Source organism: Dermacentor silvarum, chromosome 10 (genome assembly GCF_013339745.2).
Source record: "Dermacentor silvarum isolate Dsil-2018 chromosome 10, BIME_Dsil_1.4, whole genome shotgun sequence".
NCBI lineage: Eukaryota > Metazoa > Arthropoda > Arachnida > Ixodida > Ixodidae > Dermacentor > Dermacentor silvarum.
Genome location: NC_051163.1, coordinates 154,455,437 through 154,482,223, shown reverse-complemented (window position 1 = coordinate 154,482,223; position 26,787 = coordinate 154,455,437). Strand labels below are relative to the sequence as shown.

At 51.1% G+C, this 26,787-nt stretch overlaps 2 protein-coding genes across 2 annotated transcripts; both read right to left on the bottom strand.

Moving 5' to 3' along the window:
* Positions 1–3,275: 3,275 nt before the first annotated feature.
* On the bottom strand, positions 3,276–6,879 carry LOC119431098 (uncharacterized). The gene is made up of 2 exons (XM_037698576.2): positions 6,279–6,879; positions 3,276–4,340 (listed from the first exon to the last, which is right to left on the bottom strand). The coding sequence occupies exons 1-2, from the start codon at positions 6,618–6,620 to the stop codon at positions 3,423–3,425; spliced, it is 1,260 nt and encodes a 419-aa protein (XP_037554504.1). The 5' UTR covers positions 6,621–6,879; the 3' UTR covers positions 3,276–3,422.
* Positions 6,880–10,147: 3,268 nt separating this feature from the next.
* Positions 10,148–24,482, bottom strand: LOC125940550 (uncharacterized). Its single transcript, XM_049656851.1, has 2 exons — positions 24,456–24,482; positions 10,148–12,225 (listed from the first exon to the last, which is right to left on the bottom strand). Exon 2 carries the CDS (start codon positions 12,217–12,219, stop codon positions 10,657–10,659), a length of 1,563 nt encoding a protein of 520 aa, XP_049512808.1. The 5' UTR covers positions 12,220–12,225; positions 24,456–24,482; the 3' UTR covers positions 10,148–10,656.
* Between the last annotated feature and the right edge of the window lie 2,305 nt (positions 24,483–26,787).

The following is a 26,787-nucleotide window of genomic DNA, read 5'->3' as shown; positions in this document are numbered from 1 at the left end:
AAACCAGGGGTACCCGCTCATTACTAATTGAAATAAACACGCTAATTAGAGCTACACAATACCTGCCACAGAGTGAACGCCTGCCTAACACAGTGGAAGGGTGACGTCACTCGGCGTACACACAAACTCGGCGTACATATCGGCGTACACATAAACGAAGCAAAGAATTACTCAAGCAACCACCAAGATATCTGAAAATAAAGGGGAAGCGGAATGCAGCAATAATGAAACACAGAGCACTGTGGGGCCACAATAAGTATGAGGTGGTGCGTGGAATCTGCGCTAACCAGCGCTAACATTCGCAAATGTCATTCTATGCTTACAATCGGATATCTTGTCGGGTTTGGAAGTTAACCAAAGATCACTAGGCTGGTTGGCTTTGGTAGCCCACGGTAATACCACAAATGAGGCAGTGCAGGGTGACATGCATGGTTGGGCCTCTTTTGAAGTCAGAGAAGCACAGAGCAAAATTAGTTCTGAAGAAAGGCTCAGGAACATGGATGAAAATAAATGGGCGGCTAAAGTGCACAAGTATCTGTACACGAAAAGCGTGAACACAGAATGGAGGAAGAGGTCAAGGAAGTTGGCAACCAAGTACAGGATAATCGAAACTGTAAATAGACAACCAGGGGTTATCAGAAAGAAAGTGAGAGAAATAGAGACCGTGAATTGGATGCAAAGAATGAAAACGAAAAGGACAATGGAGATTTACAAGAATGAGAAGAAAGAAATTAGAAGGGAAAATCTGTACGATAACACAAAGGCAAGTGCCTTGCTATTTGAGGCTCGAGCCGGTTGCCTAAGGACGAAAACATACCGGAGCAAATATTCGGAACTAGATGAGGCATGTGTATGCTGCAGTAAAGATCCAGAGACCACTCAGCACATCCTGATGAAATGCGACGGGATCCACCCAGCGAGAACCGTATAAGTAACGTGCAACTCCCAGAAGCGCTTGGATTTAAAGTGAAAGGAAACATCAACAGATCAGCCGCAGAGATAAGCAAGAGACGATTAGAGTACTGGTGGGGGAAAAAAAAAAGCAGAGAAAAGAGGGATACGACCTGATCTCTTAAAATCATAGGTAGCGGTACAAGGTAAATTTTTGAAAAATAAAAAGAATAATGAGAGGTACACAAAAATGCTAGATAAAGAACATGTATAGTATACCTGATTAAATCGAGCAGGCTAGGTGACTATTTGTCGCCGCCCCGTTTCAAAGGGGATGCCAATAAATTATCATCATCATCCCGCACTCTGGGACGCTTTTTCCTGTCATGGACGCCGAGTAGCAAGCATGGAGCGACAGCGGGCGCTCATCCGTGTAAGACAGCGCCGACTCAGGGTTGTTCAAGCGGTGCGCGCCCGAGAAGCTGAAGTTGCTCGCCAGCACAGGCAAGCTAATCCCAACATCGTGAAAGAACAGCTAAACACAAGGGAAACAACGGCGAATCACTGCTCCGCACTTCCCCAGCTTTCACATCGAGTGGAACTACATTACCGCCGAGCTTACAATTTTTTTTATATGTAATCTCCACCGATGGTCCCGTTGTAGTCTTGTACTTTGGGACCCTCGTCCGTATATTTTATATGCTGTAATTATCCTACAATGTAATAATATAATAGAAAACATTGATTGATTGATTGATTGATTGATTGATTGATTGATTGATGGCTGCGCGTCAGACGGCAACGTCCCGTAAAGTGTGGGGTGAAGTTTTAATCATAGCACCCCGCTGCGAATCCTGCGCACAGACTTGCCAGGCAAAGCGCGACGTATCAGTAACTGCCGCGACTGGCCGAGACGTTCGGTTTCAAGTGTCCTCACCTTTGTCGTCAGGTGTGACATGATAGTGGGGCCATCTTTTATGCGCTCCCGCGGCGCTCAGTTTCGGTATTATCTAAATTTACCATTCAAATTGGGTGATAAATATCTCGAATTAGGTGAGATTTTCAAGACCTTTAAAAAATGAGGGCGCATTAAATTAAGACTGCCTTCAAGTTCGCGATGGAAATAACTGCCCCTGAGGCACTAATAAAAATGTTTGTTAATTACTCTTCTGAAACTCACGTTAGTAGCGGCAAAGTATGTACACCTCGCCTAGGAACGCATCTGCAACAACGCCACGTTCACTGCGCTCAGCCTTTTTACTAAAAAATCCATATTGTCTTAAAAAAAAAAAGAACACCCTGTATATCATGCGTTATTTAAGACTTTTTATTAAAAAATCCGTATTGTCAAAAAAAAACTATATCATGCGTTGTGTTTAAGAAGGCTAGCTTCGCCTACGTGGACAGATATTAGGGATGTGGTCTGCGTAAGTTTTCTGAATTAAAACCCTTGGTACCATACTATACAGCTACCTATACGACTGCGGCATTTTTTTTTTTCGTGAGGCTTTCCCTGCAGCTGGACGTTTATTAAAAATGTGGAGGCACTCCCTACGCACAAATTGCACTAGTGGCTTAACGAACTTGCCGTCTACATCAGCCAACGTACGCCTGTCTTATTGAAGCCATAGTAGCACGAAGAATCACGGACAAAGAAGAGGACAAGAACGGGCGCTAACTCACACCTGGTTTATTGGATCGCCCCAGAGAATTATGATAGATATACAAGGTGAAGCGCATGCGCACAAGCTCTCTATTGAAAAGAAAATTAAAAAAAGGCGTGTCTCGCTACCAAATAAGCAGATCGACGTGTCGCGCTGACGCAATCCGTGCCTCTTTTTTTCTAACATAAGCTTACAAAAGTTCACGAGCAGTATAGTATCCTTACTTCCACCCAGAATCTTAAGCTCACTGCACCGTGGTTCCCACTTGCGGGCCAGGCAACGTGCAGGCAGATGTGCATTGCCTTTATTCACGAGTGACAGCTCGTGTCCTTATTGCTCGTGTCCATAACTGTCGGCCCGATCCGTTCTTAGCTAGCTCTTCGCACCTTTCTCGAGAATCTTCGTCCCTGGTCAGAGCCACAACAGGCGGTGAACGTCCGCTGTAGAAGTTGGAGTAGAACACTTATATGACCACTTCACTGGGTCTTCAGGTGTTGGACCCAGGCCCAGGCGACGGAAATTGTAAGGACCGCTCAATCCCGCATTGTCCCAATGATATAGTGAGTTTTTCGATTGTGGACGGCTATAAAAATTAGATTCCTACGCAAAAAAAAACAAGAAAAACATTGTGCTTTTTTTTTCTGTTGCACAAATGTATTCATACTTTCCATGGCCATAACTGAACAAGTCTTCCTAATTTTCCAAGATGCGGTCGTGGCTTGGACATTACAAGCTAGGATAAAAATCTTTATTCAAATCACATATTTCAGGAAGCTAAAAGATAAAATACGTCTCGCGGAGGTGGACGCAAAGTATATGCGGCAGTGCAGTATAGCGGTTGGAAGTGGGAGGGGGGGGGGGGGAGAATCATGTGAACTCAACGGTGACGTCAACGACGCCAACAGCCAGGAACTTCGTCCGGACGACCTCCGCGTCGATGGATTCGGTGACAGCCACTTTGGTCCAGCCGCCACCCTTCGCCCACCGCAGGTCGCCGGAAGGGACGCCAGCGCGAAGCACCAGGTTGCCACTGTCGACCCCGTGAAAACCGTTGAGGGTCAGGACGACCACTCTCGCGGGCGGCCACCTGCAATGGCCACTGGGCTCGTGGTCGCCCTTCGCGCCGGCGACATCCAGAGCAAGCAGGTCGAAGACGACAAACTTCCTCAACGAAGTGGACGACGAAGCCAGGCCGCTGACGTCGGCACAATCGTAGAACAGCGCGGCGCGCATCGTGAGCAAGAAGCCGTCCAGCACCAACTGGTCGCTGCCGAGGAACTCGACCACGCGAGAACTGTCCACCGGACAGGCCGCTGGCTTCGCTATCTCACGGCCCGCGCCACTGGTCGAGGTGATGTCGGGAAACCTCACTAACAGAGTGCCAGTCAGGGCTTGGCTTCCTTGTCGAACCTGAGCTGGCACGGAGGCTCGTTTTCCGTGCGCTCTGGGACCCGACCAGCTTCGGTGGACCGGGGTTGGTTCCGAGACGACGGGCGGTGGACTCGTGGGGCCGGAATTCGTCCTCGATGCGAGCACCGGTTCCCAGTTAAGGAACACCGGTGCCCAAACGAGCGCGGGGTCGTAGTCTTCCATGGTCGGTGCCGTCGTGCTCTCGGATGAACAAGCGTTCGACTCGACGTGGCGCCGGATGTCCCTGTGCACGACCCGCTGGCCGCATCTGGGACACTCGACTATGTGGCGGGTGCACGTGAAGGAAAGGTGGCTGGAGAGAATGCCGAGCTTTCCTTTAAAGTCACAGTTGAGGCCGGCGTAGGCGCACAACACCTGTAGTGAACAACGGGACAAGTGTCGTTACGCTTGGGGTTAGTTTCCACATCAATTATCGTGGCACGTCTCTTCCTTGGCACAAAAATTAACACAATCATCGGCGAAGTTCCGAGGGCCACTGCGCAATATGCACACGCCGCAAGTTCCGCAATTGCGGGACAATGTGCGCAGCGTAACGGAGACGTACGTTAGCCAGGCTGCATACAACCAACACCGGCTCCGGTTGGTACTCTTGGCACATGTAGGGTCTGTTCGTTTCATTTAAAACACAACTTGGCAGCGCGGAAATTTCGCCAGAGCCTTGTCCGTGCCGGCGCATGAGGTTGGCTTGCACGCTTAATGCAAGCACTCCGTATTTAGCGACCACATATAGCACTTTAGCACTGCATGGCAAGTGGTCCCGGAACGCAACGGAAAGGAGTGAACACGAGCCAGGCACTTCAGCAGTTTAAAGTATCAAGTGGTTGCTCGCCCTCTTATCTAAAGACGGCGCGTTTCCTCTAGTCAATTCAGATTAGCACTTGCTGGCGCTGAGAACAGTAGTATAATCGCACCATCTGTATAGCAGCTCCCTTCCAACCTGGACTGCGGACCAAAGTGGGTGTTTCTGTGAAAGAACATTTCAAACCCGCAGGGCAGTAAAAGTAAAACTGCTAAACAAATTATGCTTTAGATTCTGCACAAAGGTTATCTGAAACCATGCAGTAAGGCTGGAAACGCTGTAAAATGCCTGAAATTCCTAATGCAGGGCGCTTTACCTCGTAATATTGTTCGGCTGCTCACACAGGACCATGTCACTGACGTTCCACAACTTGGCACGTCACATACGCTACATGGGAACACACGAAAAGCGTTGTGCAACCTCGTTGAGGTAAATCGCAAGCTGTAGAAAGGAAACAAACTCGTTGCCGTATAAGAGTCAATAATATACAGACGTGTGTACGTCGCATGCATACGTGAAATGTATATGTCACAGCGTGTGCGATGCCCAAATCGAAATCATTGGCGAATGACGTGCAATGCATTCCATTAATGAATACTGCTATATTGCGGGCACGGCGAGGCGTTGCTTAACGCTTTACCGGAAAATCGGGAAAGGCCCGTGAAAAGCCGACCTGATATGGCGCCGTTTAGTGAAGCTGTGTTGGTCCCGAATCCGACCTGACCGGTTACTCGGTTACAAGATGCCTTTTAGCAAGTATATAGGTGGTATGCACCGAAGTAATTGAGGTCGCCATACAGCCAGCACAGTGAAAAGCTTCGCGATACCTAGATACATTTATCTGCAATAGCACAGTGGAAGCTGTGAATAGGACTAAAAAATGGCGTACGCGACGTAATGTCAATATACTCCCCGTATTATTCCACTAGGAACTCTGCGTTGATAGGCGAATCTTTTACGTGCGCAGTTGAAAGAACACAGCCACAAGTCCACACGGTGTGGCGGAACACAGCATCGCACAATGTGTCACCAACCCCTCGGAATTTCCAGTTTAGACGTGTCGCGTCGCGTCACCGCTTAGCCGTCAGCTAAAAATGCAGTAAAGTACGGCGGCTCAGCCTGTATGCGAACGTGGCGATTGGAAACTGCTTCCGTGCGACGTGCCAGTTTTCTCGTATACGGCACTAGCAAACGGCATGCGCGCGCGAGCAGGGCGTTCCAAGCAGCGGAAAGGTGAACTGCCTCACTGAACAAACACCACCTAGATGCCACAAGGCATGGTCACTCCTGTCCATGACGTCATGCTACCTGATCTGACTGCCACAGAATCTAAGCTCCCGAGTAAGCCGCGGCGATTTTGACGTCACCGCTTTCGTCACGCCAGCCTTGGCAATGGAAATTTCGGGCCTGGTATAGCATAACGCCGTAGATCGGAGTGAACAAGCCCTGTGCTATATCTAGGTGGTGTTGACTGAACCGCGTCACCCGCTGACCTCGAGGTCGCCGAGGAGCTCGGCGTCGCCGGCGACGAATGGCTGAGGTGGCGGTAGCCGCCCACCTGCAGTGCTGGGGGGCCCAGCTTCACCGGCGGCGACCGCTGCGTCGTCGCCGTCACCCCGAGGACTGCCGGCGCGGGACGAGTTTAGCGCGCAGTCGCGGCACACGACGTCGCCGCGCCTCGCGTACCGAGGATCGGTCGCCGACACGGTGCGACAGTCGGCGCAGACGAGGCGTTTGGGCGGCGACTCCCCGGCGAACAGGACGGAACGGTACTCCACGCCGCCCGAGGTGTTCGCGACAGCCACGCGATACGGCTGCGCTTCGGGCATCTCCATGAGCAAGCACTTGCGGAGCGTCACACTGTGCGGCTGCAGGAACACGTGTAAACCACGACGCCGATCTCGATCGCCGTGGGACGCGGCGTGTGAAAGCTATAGTGTGTGGGAGAGACTGCGCTTATATATATATACACCTACTCAAGTCGTGACGTCACACAGATAGCTGCGTATACCGTTGCCTGTACAGCGAACCTGCCGGTTCTCGCAGGCGCACGTGGTTCTATCGGTCCTGATGAGTCTTCTTGTCGGACAGCAAAACAAGCTAAGCCTCAGGTTACTGCGGCCACAAATTCAAGATGCTCGACGATTAATAGCAAAAGGAGTTTTTTTTTTTTTTTTCACGCTAGCGACGTAATTTGTTTCTGTGTGTGTGTGTGTGTGGGGGGGGGGGGGGGGGAGTTACTGCGGCTATTTTTCTGTATTGATAAAGAAAAATCCTATCAGCATCTTGAACTCAAAGAATAACGTGATTACGAATTGCGCCACAATGACCCAGTGCCTGCTGGCGCTCGCGATGCGCAAGTCATGCGGCGCGGTTTTATTTAGTGTAGCACGTGCAGACGGAATCAGAATGCGCTTGCGTGATGTGCACTACGCACGCTCGTCAACATACCTCAGCGTCACTGCTCCACTCTCCTGGAGTGACACGGCGATTTCCGGCCGACTGGTACAGTCGGTGCGGCAAAGAAAGATGGCATATATATACAGACCGTGATGGCACAGCCGATGCAACAAATATATCAATGTGAGCAGTGACGTCAAAGTTGAACGCGCCGCGTTTGGCGTTCGATAACTGCTCAGCTGCAATGAGATGCGAAGCTGCTGATTCTACGCGCTAGCTTTAAAGCGAAGCCTTTCTTCGCGAACCCACCCGGGTTGTCTCGACCGTGTCGCGAAGCCGCGACAGGTATGTGATGACGTTTTAAAGAGAAACTTTCCTTGCCTATTCGAATTTCGCGCTGCCGCTGGCTGGCAATTGTCTTGCAGAATGCGCGGGTCACCATAAAAGTAATGACGTCATCACGTCGTCCTCGTCGTACCATTGTCATCTTTGCTGGCTCCTGGCTAGTCTTGAGAACGATTGGCCGTTACCGGATATAATGCGAATCGAAGCGGCCCGCGGCAGCAAGTGATGCACGTGAGGGCGGACATAAGCTTCAACACCAACACGCCATGGTTGTCATGCCGTTGTCGTCACATCGTCTTCGTCATTCCTTCGCCGTCTTGCGTGACATGTGCATGATCGAGCGCAACGAGTTGATGTCGTGAGCCGGTTCTCGGCGAAATTGTATCGCAACTGGGAGACGCATTCTGCGACGATCCACTTCGGCGATACTATCGCCTTGGCCATCAGGCGCGCGTTGATTGGCTGGTTGGGCGAAATCGGATGAGCTGATTGGCTGATTGAGAACTGCGTCATCCGATTTTGCTCAACCAGCCAAACAGCGCGCGCCTTGCGGTGATACACAGTGTGTTTACTAAATTTCAAGACTGGCAATACTGTAAGATAACCAGTACTGTTTACTGGATACAGGATACTGTTTTGCCTACAGAAGAGGAAGATCTGTTCCAGATTTGTGCCCCACAGTCTCACGGCAGAGCAAAAAGAAGACCGGGTGTCTTCGTGTAAGGAGTGGGTCCAACTGCCCGAAAATGAGCCAGAATGGTTTAAGAAAAGCATAACTGCTGATGCGTCACTCTTCCACGCGTACGATCCCGCCAAAAATAGACAATCAGCAGCATGGGTGGGGAAGAATTCAACACGACCAAAAAAACTCCGCATCCAGAAGTCCCGTGCGTGTGAAGACAATGCTAGTGGTGTTTTTCGACTGGAAAGGTGTTGCACATAAAGAATTCATTCCAGAAGGACAAACTGTGAATGCTACGATGTACAGATACATTTTAGCACGCTTACTGCAGAGAATGCAACGGGTCCGTCCGGAAATGGTTCATTCGGGCGACTATAGCTTTTGTTGCACGACAATGCACCGTGCCACAGAGGCACTGAAGTACAGACATTTCTGGCAAAAAAAAAAAAAAAAAAAACAGGTGACATAATTCAATCATCCGCCCTACTCACCTGACCTGGCCCCAGCAGACTATTTCTTTCCAAAGTTCGAAATGACGTTGAAAGGAAAACATTTTGACTCAATTTCGGGCATCCAAAGGGCTGCCATGAAGGAACTCAACACTATCGATCGGACAAGAGGACTTCCAGAAAGGAATCCAGAAACTATTACAGCCGTGCAATTGCCTGTACAAAACAAGGAGGGTCATATATTGAAGATTAGCAGCGAATCAAGGTAATTCTCTTCTGCATTATTTTCTGATAATGCCAGTCTTGAAATTTACTAGACACACAACTTCGCGCATATTTACTATTCCCTCTCCAGCATGCTAATTTGAAGAAAGACATGAACAGATAATTCCATCAACATTATCTGCCATTAAACAGCCTGTGCATGAGCTCGGAGCCTCCACAAACAGCAACAAATTACGATGATCATGATGCTGCTCGGCTGTGGAACATAATTACTATCGCCGAGGCGATACTATCGCCGAGGCGACACTGTCGCCGACAGGGATCGTCGCGGAATACGTCCCTGGGTCGTGTGGTCTCTGCTTGAAAATCATCGGTGAGCAGCAAAAGCGTTCTTCACTAACCCCAAACGAAAGTTTCCCTTAAACCGATTACCACAGCTCGTGGTATCCACGTATATTTTAGAGCGCGGCTGCGGCGAGCGTCGGCGTAACCGAGCGAACGAGCGCAGTGAAGGATGAAAGAGCGAACGCAGAACGCAGCGGGGGATGAAAGACGCGAGGAGGAAAGCGGAGGAGGGCGTTATGGCGAAAGCGTGAAAACAAAAGCGTACTGCGGCGACGATGGCTAAGAGTAGAAAGCGTCGTCTAGGAGGTCTGTCTGCGGCGGCGGCGGCGGCTGTGAACCGCGCCCACGCGACACCCATGCGTTGCCTCTGGCGGTCTCCAGATTAGCGAAGCTGTCGCGCCACGCTTAGCTCCGTGTGCAACGTAACGCACGTACTTCTTTGCTTTATTCACTAGCTACGTGGCAACCCTTCCCACCGGACGCCACAAAGAGCTTCGTTAGGGTGGCTTAAAGTTGCTGTAAATTGCTGCATTTAGCCATATACAGAAACTCTAGGGTGGCAATAGCTTCGCTTTCAATGTCACCCACCAGTCAAAGCTCCCCTCCCTCCAGTGAGGGCCGCCAGCTTTAGATAGCAAAATGTTTCGAAATTTTTACGGACATGAAGTTGCTGCTTTTTCTCGAAGGAAGACGCCCGTGCGAAGACTACGATAAAAATTCCGTGTACAAAATTCTGCTTTTTTTTTTCTCAAAGCGAATCAGTTTATTAGCATCAGCAAATGAAAAGCTCCCGTCAGTCGCTGACGAATTCTCCGGCACGAAATCTCCAGAAAAACGCCTGGAGCCAAAAACACTGAGGCAGAACAATGTGACAATACAAATATGCGTATCTGTTATCACACGCCTGTATAGGACCGCTATATATATGCGAGTGGAATGCGCAAACCTATAATGAAATTGTAATGAAGCGAACACAGAAAAAAAAACATGTCCCTCCTAAAGTAAGCCCATTCTCACATAAAACATTTACTACGAGTGCATAGAGAGGAGGGCGCAAAAGATAAGAAAGCGAAAATAAAACTGCAGATCCTAGCACGTCCTAGTCAAACCAGTGCCTGTTATTTAGTATCACTACAGCGACTACGTCGTCACCAAAAACGTCCAGCACGTGCCACTTATTCCCAATAAACCGTCAGTACTTCAATACCTAACCATGCGCCAGCAACTTACCGGCTTCGCGTTGAGACACTGCCCGATACTATGCCTCTTTTCGGGAACACCACACTACTACTACAATTACGCGAACGCTCGCCTCGATTCCCAGAACACTGCACAAAGAAATGACTCCGTGTCATAATTACGTTGCAACCGCTAAATGCAGCGCCATGATTTTATATATAAAAAAAGAATATCAGCGCGCGAGGGTCACTCGATCTCGAGCGCGACGCAAATGGCCCCGCTGGAGACGAACCCTCGGGCCGCGAGCTCCGTCATCTTGAGCTCGCTCGTGGGGGACCAAAAGTCCCAGCGCCCCGGCTGCTGCACCGCCCCTTTGGTCACGGCCACGGCGTCCGGGTTCAGGCAGAGCGGCAGCCGCCTGTTCAGCGCCTGGTCCCACGGGTGCACCAGCAGCAGGCTGACCTTGTTGGCCAGCGCCCAGTCGGCCACCTGGTGCCACGTGCCCCCGCACAGGCACAGCGTGAAGCACACCAGCACGCTGCCTTCGGCATCGCGCCGCAGCCTGGCGTGCACCCGGAACGTGCAGTCGGCCAGCTGCGAGCTGTCGCTGCGAAGCACCAGCTCCTCGCCGCACGCGATCCGCGACTCGGCCCCGACGATGCCCGTGATGTAGCAGCAGGCGAAGCCGGGTGGCGAGGAGGCGCCGACGCGGGCCACACCCTTGGCCTTCTTGGAGGAGTCGTGCTTGCGCCCGCGGTGACGAGGCGAAGACGACGAGGACGCCGACTTCTTGCTGGAACTGGAACTTGAGGAGGACGACTTTGACGCCTCCTCTTCGGCTGTCGCCGGCGTTGCTGCCGCTGACACATCTGCTGAGGCGGTCTCCATCGCCTTCGTGAGCATCGAGTCAACCTCGTCCAGCAGCTGCCCCGAGGACTCCTTATCAGTCTCCTGGACACCCCCGGCGCTTTTCGACGCTTTTGCGGTCGTGCTCTTTGAGCTCTGAAGGTCAGGCTTGGTCGATGCGACGCCCTTACGGTCGCTTTTTATGAGCGAGGTTTCTATCGAGGACGTCCGGCTGGCGTTGCGGGTTGCCGAGCGAATGGAACCTCCGTGGCTGTCCTGGAGCAACGACCTGATGGCGGCCACGATTTGAGGCTTGTCGGCCGCCGCCGCGTTCTCCACCGAAGTGGACTTGCGAGCTCCGCCGGAGACGCCTACCGAACGCTTCGCCTTGTCCAGCTTCTTTGCCGATTTAGACCTGCGGTTGGATTTCCGAGAGGCGTCTTCTTCGGATCGTTCGGCCGATGCCACGCTCGAAGTCTCCGACGTGACGGGCGTAGCGACCTTGCCCTTGCCGCCGCAGTCCTCGAGGTAGTGGTTGAGCGCCGTCCTCTGGAGGACGGTCGCTCCGCACCGCGGGCACTGTACCTCATTGTGGTCGCAGCGACCGGCAACGTGCTCCTTGAGCTCCGGCAGGGCGCCGACGAACGGGCAGCCGCTGGATGTGTTCGGGCAGCGAGCTCGTAGTCGATTGACGCCGCCGTGGGCAGAGTCGAGCGTCTCGACCGCGTCTTCCGCGAACGCAGTTTGGTCCAGGGGACAGCGGTGCTCTCGTTCGGCGAGCTTCTCGAAACATTTCTGGCAGAACACGTGACAACAGGGCGTTAGCCGCTTCGGAAACGCCGGCAGGACTCCGCACAAGGTGCAGCAGAACACGTTGGGCACCGTGTCGGCGAACTCCAGCGGCCGCCAGTCCAGGAGCTCGCCGAAGCCCGTCAGCTGTCGCTTGGAGGTATGACGGCTCATCGCGGCCTATACGCTGATGCCGCGAAGATCAGGTGGTACACACAGCAAAGGCGTCTGCACCCACGGACTTCTGCGTAGTTCTCCTCCAAGCCGAGAGCTCTAGCTAACCAGCACCAGCTCTACTACCGTTCCGTCGTAGAGATGGCGGCGACAGGAGCACGTCTCGCACGTTCTATGCAGCCTCGTGCAAAACCATTTCGTCTTCTTTCTCCCTTTCATACATGAGCGCGTGTGCTTTTAAAGCCTTGATCGACGCTCTTCTGAAAGGGGCCGGCGGAAAACGTCAACGAGGGAGTTCACGTGTGATGACTGAATCAGCGGGCAGCTAAACGTCCAGGATATATAGTCCCAAAGGTCATCGTATAACTCGGAAGACGATCAATTTTTCATAAGTTCCAGTTTGACTTGCTTCGAATGATAACATTTCTATGCGCCCAGTCGTTTCTGTGGTTACAAGTTGGTGACATCGTATCGTGACAGCCTGTGAGACGTGACACCCAGGACTTAACCTAAACTAAGGTGAAGCACTTCCCTGAAATACCACGGTACCACTCTTCTTGAAAACTGAGCTCGTGCAGCGCGAATAAACGGGCCATACAAGAACACAAACGACAAATACGCAGGATTTGTCACACCAGCTCCCGTGTTGTATGCCGTTCGTGTTCCTGTACGACCCGTTTGTTCGCGCTTCACAAATTCAATTGTCACATGCAATCTTTTAATAGTCTAATAGAGTGCATTAGTGAAGGACTCACGGCAACCCTGCACTTAAGGCTCGTGTCAACTGCAGCCCTTTCCTCCTCCTAAGATGTCCATATGTTCTTGCCCCCTGTGCGCGACAGCACAACCTATTGCAGCATTTCTTACACTAATAAGACCTGTCTGTAATCAGAGCGTGTTTTCATTCGCTACAATGCATGCGGCATCAACTCATCCAAAAGAAACAGCTTTACGGTGCACCGTATATACACCAGTCCCCTATGACCCTTATACGTGCCCGGTTCGTTCCTGCAGTTAAGTTCGCCCCAGGTGCTTGGGTGATCCTCTGGTCACCATGTCGTCGTGTCGGTCTCTCCCAGAAGCTTCTCTCTCGCTACACAGGGCCTTATGAAGTCCTACGTCAAGTTAACGACGTCAATTACGAGATCTCGCCGTTAGAGTTTGATCCGTCCTCAAGTCCGACGCCAGTTGACATCGTGCACGTTTCGCGGTTGAAGCCCTACTTCTCTCGCAGTTCTTCGCCTGACATGCGCCGAGACGGCGCTTCAGCACCCGGGAATCCTGTTACGGAAGGATAGGAGGCAAGAGAAGAAGAAGATCGAGAGACACTGGCTGCTGCGTGTTGTTGCTGGTCAGTCATCTTGACCACGCTAACCCTACTCGTGTATATATTGTAAATACATCCAGTCTTACCTCCAACATCCCCGTAACAATATGCTTCACTGCAACATGCAAGATACTTCATCCTCAGAATTTTCTGATTCCGGGAATCCTAACGATTCCCGGATTTTGAGAGATTTTCCAGGTCGCTAGACCAAGCTATAGACACCGTGCGAATCATTCTGTTGCAACATCCGGCGACTGCAGTACCGCTGCAACGAAGTCTTCGCCTCCCTTCCGTGCGCAGGAAAGGCATTAGCCGCACGATGGTTCGCAGCTCGCATATGACAAATAATGAGAGTAATAAAATAGTAATTTTTTACTCGGTAGAAGCGTTCGGTCACCCGTCATGGTGCGTCTATAGAACTTCTGCATAGCTTGTCATCAACCATGTTTCTCTTTACTTATAATGCGACTACTAGCCCATTTTCCTACTAGAACGTGTATCTGCTCCCTGCATCCATTAAGGATTTCCTGTCCATCCCTGTTGTTTTGGCGTCATCCCCTGCCCACCACACCGGCAGAGTCCCGGGAACTCTCCATCGCATTCACGTGTTCTGCGTTTCAAGGCCGGTCATAACACTGTGCTTCAATCCCCTTTCCCCGGATCCCACCACAGCCTTTTCCAACGACTCCGCCTCCGTCACGGAGGCGCTATAATTATATCTTCCCTTTTTCACTTCCAATCATCCTCATCTCCATCACATCTCGCTTCGGTCTTTTCTTACACCGTCCTTCTCTCGTTGCATTCCACTCTACTTCCCTCTCATCCCACACTCGCCCACTCCTGTCATTAAGTATTCATTTGTTAATTTGATTACTTTTTCACTTGCACCGAGTGGCAGGCTTGGGCGCTCAAGCGCAAGGGTTCTTAAGTATCTGATTTGCCTAGCACGCCACCGTGCGCAGACTAGCTCTTGTGCAAATAAATTACAATTATTTATCGATTCGAAACGCTTAACTAACCTTTACTCCCTTGTAGTGTACTGGTCGCTCTTAAACTTCAACATAATAAGCGATTAAGTCTTCGCCGGAAGGCATAATTGCCAGCACAATGCTGCGCTCAATTTTTATTATTTTTATTTTTCAGTTACAGAGCATAACTACATAATTAATATAAGCACCTGTAGCTTTATTACGACACACACAACACGAGCTAGCTCTGGGAGAAAGGTATATGCCGAAAGTAAATGAATTGGAGGCGAGTCAGCTGTGGTAGTTGACGTCACACAGGGACAACGACATAACTACACACATCCCTCCTCACGCACACACGCGCTAACACATTTAAATTTTAGTCCTATCATAAATCATCGGGTTTTTCACAGCAGGAACAAGCTAATGAAGTGGGTACTCTCGATCGCAAACGAAAAAAAAATTACACCATCTTCCCGTAGGGGAACCCTGAGTAGTATGCGAAGCAGCCATGGGGTCGACTGAAGTTCCCATTAGTTTTCAGATCGGCCTGTCGCCGCTGCCGTTTCGTGACAGCGGCTCGAGCCCTCTTCTCCGCGGCGCTGTCCACGGCGCTGACACTGGCGTTGACGCTGGCGCTGTCCGTGGCACTCATCGCGGCGTTGCGGGTGGAGAATGAGAGGACGAAGTGAATGATGATGAGTGGGCGAAGCACCGGGGGATCATTCGGGCAAAACGCCGGAAGCGTTCTCCGGAAGCGGAACCGGAACCGGAAGTGGACGCCGCACGGCGGAGGGAGGGAGGGAGTGACATAGCCCCGAGCATAAGATGCTTCGCATCTAAAAAAATGGAGGACGCTTAAGCTTCGCCTTTACGAGTGGAACGCGATAGCCTTCAAAGGTCCCTGGCTGCTTATCAGGCTTTTTTCTCGTATATTCAAATTACAATCCAACGCTATCGCGTCTGTAGGTTGTGGTTAAGTCGTACTTTACGATTTTTCTGACGGATTTTACTTTGAGAAATTCAATTTTTTTGCTCCTATCGCCTTGCGCCCCGCGAAGGGCCTGCCCCGTCGGGATGGTTCGGGATTGATCGAGGTTCGGCATGATTATTTCCGCCAACGACGCCGGCGCTTACGCCGACACCTACGATGGATTTTCTGCGACACAGGCCTTTAACGCTGTCGCGCTAAATAAGTCGGCATAACAAAGAGTATATCTTCCCCAGAAGTGAAAACTGCAGTGCGTCCTTTGCCCTGCAACCCCCCCCCCCCTCAATGACACTGCGACCCTAAATTCCAAGGTCAGTGGTGAATACACGACTAATTTTATCTTGAATTCTACGCTCCGAAAACAAGGGCGCTGCACACGTAAAGCATAAGGAGGCGGGCGCCATGCGGACGCTTATTTAACCCGAGATCGCAGGCTACATTTGCTCGATGACAGGTGTTGTCCGAATCCAAGCCCCAGCCAACGTTAGTCCAAGCGACGGCTCCCTTCGATAACCGAAACCAATCTCGAAGGCTATGCTTCAGCCCGAAGCACGTCACAGACCTCATGTTTTGCAGCGTAATCTAATGCATCTGTAGTCTATCATAAATTATATTGTGACGTCTCGGTTGGAACGACGTTTATTAGGCCCGGGAGCTCGTCAGCGAACCAGCGCAGCACACAGGCGATGATGATGAACACATATACAGGCGAAGAGGAGGATAGGTAAATGTGCGAGGATGATGATGATAACATACAGATGAGGAAGATGTGCGTAATAAACGCCCACACTAATTTCCCCCCGACGTGAAAGCGGCCATCCTGGCCGGCCGTCAAGGTGTCGAGGCACGCCGCGTGAAGGGCTTCATGCGGGAGACGTGGACAACCTCGGTATTGCGGCAACGGCGGTCTGTGGGGGCGTCAAGAGGAGTAACGCGATAGTTGACAGGCGAAGTCTGTCCAAGGACTATGTACGGCCCGATAAACCGTGGCTGGAATTTTTCGCATAAACCAGGGGTGCGAACAGGAGTCAGGAGCAGGACCTCGTCACCAGGTCGAAAAGATACAACGCGATGGCATTCGTCGTAAATATTTTTCCGGTCTTGTTGTCTGGCCTCTGTGTTCAGGCGAGCAAGCTGGCGACAGTGGTCGAGTCGGGAAATGTACTCTTCGCACGATGATAGAGATGTATTAGCCTTGGAGTTGAAGAATGAAACGTCCAGAAAGAAAGTAGGGGAGCGTCCATAAACGAGGTAAAATGGCGAGTAGCCAGTTGTGCGCTGCACGGCCGTGTTATAGGCGAAAGTGACGAATGGTAAAAGAACATCCCAGTTTTTGTGGTCTGGTTGAATATAAGCGGCGATCATGTCGGCAAGGGTGCGATGAAACCGCTCGGTCAGGCCGTTAGTCTGGGGGTGATAGCTAGAAGCGGTCTTGTGGGCTGTGCCGGAGGCTTGAAGAACTTCGTTTAGCAGTTGGGAAAGGAACGCCTTTCCACGGTCACTGAGCAGTACACGAGGAGCACCATGGCGTAGAATAATGGCTTCAAGAACGAAGTGAGCAACTTCCGAAGCAGAGCCAGTAAGCACAGAAGCTGTCTCAGCGTAGCGCGTCAGATGGTCGACGGCAGTCACTATCCATCGATTGCCAGCAGTAGTGACCGGAAGGGGCCCGTAAAGGTCGATCCCAACAACCTCGAACGGGGCTGCAGGGCACGGAAGAGGCTGTAATTGGCCGACAGGAGCAGATGTTGGGAGCTTGCGACGCTGGCAGGGAGAGCAGGAACCGACGTATCTGGCGACGCTAGCAGAAAGGCCAGGCCAATAGAAACGACTTCGAATGCGGTCATAGGTTTTATGGAACCCAAGGTGGCCAGCTGTCAAATCATCGTGAAAGGCGTTGAGGACACGAAGTCGGAGAGAGCGTGGTAGAACTGGCACCCAGCGTTGCCCGTCAGGATGGTAAATACGGCGATACAGCACGCCATCGGCCAGCTTAAAGTGTGCGAGCTGGCGACGGAGGCGCGCGTTAGGTGGACGAGAAGCCCCAGAGAGGTGATGAATGAAGCGTTGACAGTACGGGTCAGCCAGCTGACGAGAGGTGAGTGGCTGATCATCGTCGAAAGGCAGTTCGTACATAGAGGCCAGGGAGGAAACCGTAGCAGTGTCGGTCGAACTGGTGACGTGCGAAGCGATTGCAGAGGCGTCGAGCGGGGCCGTAGGAAGCGGGCAGCGAGAAAGAGCGTCGGCGTCTTGGTGTTTCTTCCCGGACTTGTATATGATTTCGAAATCATACTCTTGGAGGCGTAAAATCCAGCGACCCAGGCGTCCAGACAAGTTCTTGAGCGTGGAAAGCCAGCATAAAGCGTGGTGGTCCGTAACGATGGTGAAATGGCGGCCGTGGAGATAAGGGCGAAACTTCTGTATCGACCAAACAATAGCCAGGCACTCTTGCTCAGTGATCGTATAGTTCTTTTCTGAAGCGCTGAGTACACGGCTGGCGTATGCAATGACTCTCTCTCGCGAAGAGTTGTCGCGTTGCAGAAGAACAGCACCTATACCGCGGCCGCTAGCGTCTGTGTGTAGGAGAGTCGGTGCGGCCTCATCAAAATGGCAAAGCACAGGTGCAGAGGTAAGGGCGTCCTTCAAGCGTGCAAATGCCAATTCGCATTCCTGGGACCACAGAAAGGGTACACCGGAAGCTAGTAGCTTGTGTAATGGAGCTGCGATGGAGGCAAAGTTCTGGATAAAGCGACGGAAATAAGAGGCGAGGCCAAGGAAACTGCGCAAGTCTTTGGGTCTGTCAGGACGAGGAAAGCGAAGAACTGCAGCAGTCTTATCAGGGTCCGGCTGAATGCCATCCCTGCTCACGACATGACCCAGGATCTTAATGGCTTTGCTGGCGAAACGGCATTTCTTGGTGTTCAGCTGAAGACCAGCGCGGGCGAGGCACGTCAAAACTTCATCCAAGCGTTGTAGGTGCTGATTAAATGTGGATGAAAAAATGACAATGTCGTCCAGATAACACAGGCAGGTCTTCCACTTCAGGCCACGCAACACGGTGTCAATCATGCGCTCAAAAGTCGCAGGCGCGTTGCAGAGCCCGAAAGGCATTACGTTGAACTCGTACAGTCCATCTGGGGTTGCGAACGCCGTTTTTTCTTTATCGTCTTCGTGCATGGGGATTTGCCAATAGCCGGAACGCAGATCCAGGCTGGAAAAGTATTCCGCACCTTGGAGGGAATCAAGGGCGTCATCAATGCGCGGCATAGGGTAGACGTCTTTTCGAGTTATCTTGTTGAGCGCCCGGTAATCGACGCAAAAGCGCACGGAGCCATCTTTTTTGCGGACCAAGACAACAGGTGACGACCAAGAACTAGCCGAGGGGCGAATTACCTTGCGTTCCAGCATGTCTGCGACGTTGTCTTCGATGATTTTCCGCTCGGCTAGAGACACACGGTATGGGCGGCGCCGTACGATAGATGTTTTGTCTGTCAGAATGCGGTGCTCTGCAACGGTTGTTTGGCCCAACGTTGACGAATACACGTCGAAAGAATTGGCGTGCTTTTTCAACAAAGCCAGCAGCTGTTGCGTCTGCGCGGGTTTCAAGTCAGTGCTGATGACTGCTGTAAGGGCGGCGGCCGAAGAAGAATCACCAGAAGATGGGTCCCCAGAAGAGACTGGTGTAAGTGGCAAGACGCAGACAGGCTCCAGATCGGCGACGGATGCAACGGTTGTGCCTTGCGGAAGGAGGATTTTTTCTGGAGTTGCGTTCATGGCAGTGACCAGTGCAGATCCATTGTGGAATCGAACAACTCCTGATGTAAATGTTATGCCTTTAGTAAGGCAACGTGAAGTAGGGAACACCAAGACGTCACCATGGTCAATGTTGTCGGATAGGAGAGTAACTAGTTGGATTTGTCCTGGGAGTAGTTCCGTATCTTCCGCAGCGGTCAGGTGAAGTGGCGTGTGGGTTTCTTCGCCAAGCAAGTGTTCGGTGTCGGTAAGGTGTATCACACGCTGCCCACAACAAATAGCAGCAGAGGCAGAAGATAGAAAATCCCATCCCAAAATCAGCTGATGAGAGCACGGGTATAGCACAGCAAACTGTACGTGATGGAGAATGTCATCGATAAGTACACGCGCAGTACAGAAGGCAGCAGGTCGAATAGTGTTCCCTTCGGCTGCAACCAGCGTGGGACCATCGTAAGGCGTCGTAACTTTCTTCAGACGGGAACACAAATGAACATTCATAACCGACAAAGCCGCACCAGTATCCACTAAAGCATCCACGGGCACCCCTTCAACGTACACACGAATCATATTGGATGGGCGCGCTGGAGGAATTTCAGTCTTGTGTGTGTATGCAGTTTTTCCTCCGGAAACTGCATCGCTTAGTTTTCCGCGCGAACGGTAGAGGTAAGGGAGGCAGGCCTAAGTGGTGACGATGAGCGGCGGTAGGGTGATAGAGAACGGCGTCTGGCCGAACGGTAAGCGCCTCGTGCATCAGGTGATGCAGGCGGAGATGGAGAGCGCTGCGAAGGTGAAGAGTAACGCCGCCCTTGGTAAGAGGCCCCACTGTAAAAATCGCGCTCACACATATCGTAGCCCCGACGCTCGTCTTGCTGGCGCTTGCGGCAAAAGCGTGATATGTGGCCGCGATAGCCACAATAATAGCACGTAGGACGAGACGGACGCCAAGGGGGGTAGTAGGGGGTGTTCGGTGTACCGTGTGACAGGGAGGTCAGATGGGCCGATGAAGGCTCTGGCGGTGATGACGGGAAGTGAACCGTGGGCGCAGTAGCAACCGACGCGTAAGTTGGTAGCGGCAACGGAGAAGTGACGTGGCCGACAGGCTTGGCAGCAACTTGCGCGTATGTCGGTCGTGCGGTAGTTGGTAATGCTTGAGGGACAGGAGCTTGTGCTGGCACAGCGCAGGTCAAGGACGCCAGTTCTTCCCTGATAACGTCACGCAATGACGCACCAAAAGGTTGGCTGGGATACGTCGAAGGTGAGGTTAACCCCATCGATTGTAACTCTTCGCGTATGAGCGTGCGTATCAGTGTACGTAGGTCATGGTCCCCCGTAGAATGGGCATCGTCAATGTCGGGCTGTAGGCGGACAGACTCGAGCTCATCGAGGCGCTGACAAGTGATTACGACGTCAGCGACGGTAGCCGGATTCTTAGTGGCGAGTGCATTGAAGGCAAGAGTTCCAATGCCTTTGAGAATGTGGCGTACCCTGTCCGACTCCGACATTGAAGAATTCACACGTCGGCAGAGTGCAAGGACGTCCTCGATGTAGGAGGTGTACGACTCACCCAGGTGTTGTTTGCGAGCATCGAGGCTTTTCTTGGCTAGAGTGGACCGAACAGCCGGTGTGCCGAACACTTCACGAAGCTGGTGCTTGAAGAGAGTCCAGTCGGTCAATTCGGGCTCGTGGTTAAAGAACCACGTCTTCGCCACGCCAGACAGATAGAAGGAGACATGGCGTAGTTTATTAACATCATCCCAGTGATTGGCGGAACTGACTCGCTCATAATCGTCCAGCCAGTCTTCGACATCCTCTCCGCGAAGACCAGCGAAGAGATGGGGGTCACGCTGGGCGCTGTTGATGATAAAGGAAGGAGGCACTTGCGATGTCGGAATGGAGGCAATAGGGGCGCCAGGCTGCACGTCCTGCGGCATGCTAGCTGACGGTGGGCGCAAGCGGCGACCTGAACGAAGCTCCAGGAGGCAGACCGGACGGCCAGAGGACGTAGGACCGAAGAGCACACTCCACCACTTGTGACGTCTCGGTTGGAACGACGTTTATTAGGCCCGGGAGCTCGTCAGCGAACCAGCGCAGCACACAGGCGATGATGATGAACACATATACAGGCGAAGAGGAGGATAGGTAAATGTGCGAGGATGATGATGATAACATACAGATGAGGAAGATGTGCGTAATAAACGCCCACAATATATATGCCCTGGATAAACAAATAAACAAAAATAAGAGTTATCTCCGAATAGGTATGAGGCATATGCAAAAGCAAGAACGGTATGTGTTACTGCATGCATGGTATACATTCTGTATCCGAGAACAGGCCAATATGCATTTCGTGACATGCATGACATGCCAGCTGCGGATGAGTATAGTACTTTATAGACTTTACATTGAAGCACTGTAATAAATGTAAGCGCCTTTAACCGTTTAAGGCCCAGTGATTCCAAATGGAATCATCAATTTTGTAGCTCAGTGAGCAACCCCGGGCTAAAAAAAAAAAAGAAAAAAAAACAGGTTGTTCTTACGCTACAACTCGTATTTAGCCCTTGCTCTACGTATGCTGGCAAGCTGGTAGACTCAAGGAAGTGCTGCCACCTCTGAACGAAAAAAATAAAAGAATCGCTAACACTGTTCCCGCCATTCGCTGAGATCCCCTCTTCTTTTCACCGTGCAGACGTACGACAATTATTTTATTTTTGTCTCGAACATTTGGACTTTGACTATTAGGTGTTATGCTTTCCCGTCGCAGTAAATTTATTCGGCGAAAAGTATTTGCGGGTACCGGAGAACTTTGCGAATCTTGATGATTCCAAATGGAATCATTGGGACATAGCGGCCCCGACTACTCACGCGATACATTTTCGATTGACGTTACCTCACTGACTAAATCGTGTGTTCGCGCTCAAACGGCGTTTTCATGCCGTACTTGGCCATGTTTTGGGCGCGTGTTACCTGCAGAATCATTATTGCGTCAGAAGCCTGTATTGTTGGTCGAGCCTTGCTCTGCTTTTTGTGATTTTATGCTGTTGATATGAGCTTATGCCGTGTAGATAAACTTTCTTGGGGGAAATTCCTCCGTAATACGGAAACATTTTCTTTCAGAACAGATGGCGAAAATCAGCGCATGCGAGTTTTATGGGAAAAAGAAAGAAGCCCCGAAGCTTATGCTGGATCCCTCGAGGTGACATTGATTCGTTCGATGACTTCTTTTTCATCGAACGAATCAATGTCACCTCGAGGGATCCAGCATAAGGTTAAAAAAATTAAATTATGGGGTTTTACGTGCCAAAACCACGATCTGATTATGAGGCACGCCGTAGTGGGGGACTCCGGAAATTTAATTTAATTTTTTTTAAGCTTATGCTGGATCCCTCGAGGTGACATTGATTCGTTCGATGAAAAAGAAGTCATCGCGCAAACAAGAAAAAAAATTGACAAGAATGTGCTCTTACTCCCGCATTCGGTGCGAGAAGTGTGTTTATATACAATTACAATGATTTTAATTCTGTCTCTGCCCTGCAAATCTCTTTCCAAATTATCATAAACACTATACTTCACCCTGATTTACTTTTTCGTCTAGATTTTTTTTTTTTTTTTTACTTTTTTTTCCCGTCTCCCCCTTCCGTTTAACCTTAACCGCCGGCTTCTTGGCCAATCCCCCGTAGTGGGTAAGCACCACGGATGAGGATCAAGCAAGCAAGCAAGCAAGCAAGCAAGCAAGCAAGCAAGCTTGTGTGGCTTGTTAGACGCACATTTCAAACAATCTAATGTGGCCAATCCCCCCTGTGGGTATGAGCCATGTTTTGAGGCAACAACAACAAGTGTGGCACACACCTCTGCCTCAACAAAGAAAACTGCTTCAAAGAGTATCTAAAATAGACTTTTCACGTATTCCTTGAAACAACGCATTTCAAGTCCACCAAGTCCCACTGATTCCATTTGGAATCATTAAATAAGTTTTGATTGAAAAGTGTGAGCACAGATTTTTAAATTTTTTTAACTGCCACGATCATGCACATCTCAAATTGTAAAGGCCAATTTTTTACATTGAACAGAATTAATTTGGGCCTGAAAGGGTTAAAATATATTAACGCCCTTTCCTCCAGTAAATTATGTGCCCGAGCGCGCTCCCTTCTCGCAGCAGACGAGACAGTCTCTCTCTCTTTTCGTTTCAAACACGCATTGACTTTCTGATAATGTGGCGCCATTACAGTGGTCCATTGACACCCACGTACTCTACTCCCATGCATACCGGCACCGTGCAGTGGTCGCAGGACAGAAATGTCACTGGGCTGGCAATTTAAAAACTACTTATTTTCTTTATTGTCTACGGTCAAATATACTACCCGGCGAAGTACACGCATAAGCCAATCATGCGGACAAAACATAAAGCAAAACAAAGAATAAACAGGAAAGTTTCAGCCTTCCCGCCAAAGCAGCTCTCCTCCGTGAGCAGCACCTTATCGACCTCCCGGGCAGGCCCGGCCCTTTTCGACACTTCTGCGGTCATGCTCTTTGAGCACCGGAGGTCAGTCTTGGACGACGCGACGCTCTTGCGGCGTCTTTTCATGTCCGAGGTTTCCGCCGGAGGCGTCCGGCTGGCGCTGCGGGATAGCGGGCGCATGAAACTTCCGTGGCTTCCCTCGAGCAAGGCCCTAATGGCGGCCAAGATTCGAGGCCTCTCCTCCGCCGCATCGTCTTCCGCCAAAGTGGTGGACTCGCGCTCGCCTCCGCAGTCCTCGAGGTGGTGATACAACACCACGCTATGGAGAACGGCCGCTCCGCACCGCGGGCACTGTACCGCGTTGTGCTCGCAACGACCGGCGACGTGCTCCTTGAGCTCCGGCAAGGCGCCGACGAACGGGCAGCCGCTGGATGCGTTCGGGCAGCGAGCCCGTAGCCGATTGACGCCGCCGTGGACGGAGTCCAGCGTGTCTACCGCATCGTCCGCGAACGGGGTCTGGTCCAGGGGACAGCGGTGCTCTCGTTCGGCGAGCCTCTCGAAGCACTGGCGGCAGAACACGTGACAGCAGGGCGTCAGCCGCTTCGTAAACGTCGGCAGGACTCCGCACAGGGTGCAGCAGAACACGTTGGGCACCCTGTCGGCGAACTCCAGCGGCTGGCAGTCCAGGAGCTCGCCGAAGCCCGCCAGTTGTCGCTTGGCGGTACGAACGCTCATCGCGGCCTATACGCTGATGCCGCGACGACCGGGCGGAACACACGGCAAAGGCGTCTACAGCCTCGGACTTCTGCGCAGTTCTTCTCCAAGCCGAGCTCTAGCTACTTCGACTATTTATCGTAGCAGCGGCGGCGGCGCGAGCACGTACGTTTGGTGATTATGATGATGAACTTCTATCATGGCTCGTGCCCACTGAGGGGGATAGATAGACCATGAATCGGGCGGCAGTAGGACGAGCACGTTTCTAACGCTCTTGCCGCCTCGTGCGAAACAATATCCTCTTTCTAACTTCCATCCATAAGGGCGTCTTCTATTCTGTTCATTACCCGCCGTGGTTGCTCAGTGGCTATGGTGTTGGGCTGCTGAGCACGTGGTCGCGGGATCGAATCCCGGCCACGGCGGCCGCATTTCGATGGGGGCGAAATGCGAAAACACCCGTGCACTTATATTTAGGTGCACGTTAAAGAACCCCAGGTGGTTCAAATTTCCGGAGTCCCTCACTACGGCGTGCCTCATAATCAGATCGTGGTTTTGGCACGTAAAACCCCATAATTTAATTTAATTATTCTGGCCATTGTGGCTGAGTCAGCGGGGAGCCAAATGTCCGGGATGGTCCCACAAGTCGTCGTATAATCCATAAGACGATTACTTTTTCACAAGTTCTTGTTTCGAATGATTTCTATGTTCTCAGTCGTATCGGCGGTTTTAGGTGTGCCATAGTCTTGTTGCAGCCTGTGAGACACGACAACCAGGACATGCCCAAAATAATGTGAAGCACCTCCCTAAAGGACGACGGTATGATTGCCGTTGAAAACTGAGTTTGTGCAGCCCGAATAGACAGGACACCTGGGAACGCAAATGCCATACACGGGCGCTGTGATCTCAGTTTTGTGTTCCTGTATGACTGCTTTATTCACGCTGCACAAATTCAGTGTTCATGAGTAACCAAAGTAGTGACTAGCACGTAAACGAAATATTTTGGGGCAACCCTTACCCTTTTACACGCCTGAAGGAACCGAGAGGCTTTTCACGGACGTGGCATTTCCTGAAGTCGAAACAGGGACATCTAAAATTGCTTCTACAAACACGACATGACCACTAGAAAATCCGACATGGAAAGCGTCTTACAAACAATACTAGCCCTACGGCGATCAGCTCAATGATGCATCGGAATATACACGGACTTTCAAGACGTCACCAGGATGTTCTTGTGCGCCAACGCGACAAACAAAAACATTGCAAAAACCCTCGGATGATGATCGTGATGTCTGCGACCATATCCCTTTGAAGCGGGAAATTAATCCCGATCAGATCAGGCAAGTACGAGTTGTTGTCAGACAATACAAGCATTAATGCAGGCTTTTCCAAATACTTCGCAAAAATCTCTATAAACATTAAATACGGGCTCTTAAGACAGATGGAACTAGTGTGGCTGTGCACAAGTGCCAGTAACGTGGTACTTTTTAAGAGGTTAGCGAGCAATACTGAATTGGCTTCAATCGCGAAGCGCACACCTGTATTTTTTTAGTGATTGTAAAAAGTTGGGCTGAGACGCCCTCACACCAAGACACTTTCGCACACAAGCTCATCGCAAAAATAGTTATGTAGACACAGCCATCCCGGTGTCGTTTAGCATTACCAGCAATGGTGGTGAATAGTAGTAGTAGTAGTAGTAGTGGTAGTAGTAGTAGTAGTAGAAGTAGTAGTAGTAGTAGTAGTAGCAGTAGTAGTAGCAGTAGCGTAATATCATTACAAATCATCCCCCCGGCTCCGAGGATCGATACAGCTCTCCGGCTGCGGAACACGAGACCAAGGTTTCGATTACCGGGTGCATTCTCGTAACAAAAAAGGACTCAAAAATTAAAGGACGCTTAAGCTTCGCCTTTTAAGAGTGGTGCGCGATAGCATTCACAGATCCCTGACTGCTTGTCACGCTTCCTGGCCACTGCAGCTTTCTTTTTTGTTCTCCACCTTCGCCTCCACGCGCCGCTGGCGCGGATGCGCAGAGGCGAGCGCCATCTGGATGGTGTTGTTTCAAGGAACAAGCGGAGCCAGCGGGTCATGCCACTCTATGAATGGTAGAACTGCCGGAAAAGGGGTTTGTGTTTGAGTTTCCGCGTAACAGAAAATGTTTTCTCGTATATTAAAATTACAATCCGACGCTATCATGTCTGTAGGTTGCGGTTAAGTCATACCTTACAATTTTTCTGACACTGAGAAAGTCAATTAGTTCACTAACGCCTCTGCGCCACGCCGAGGGCCTGCGTGGTTCGGAATGATTTTTCGCTCACAAGACGATCGGCGCCGCACACCGACACCGGATTTTTTACACCCAAGT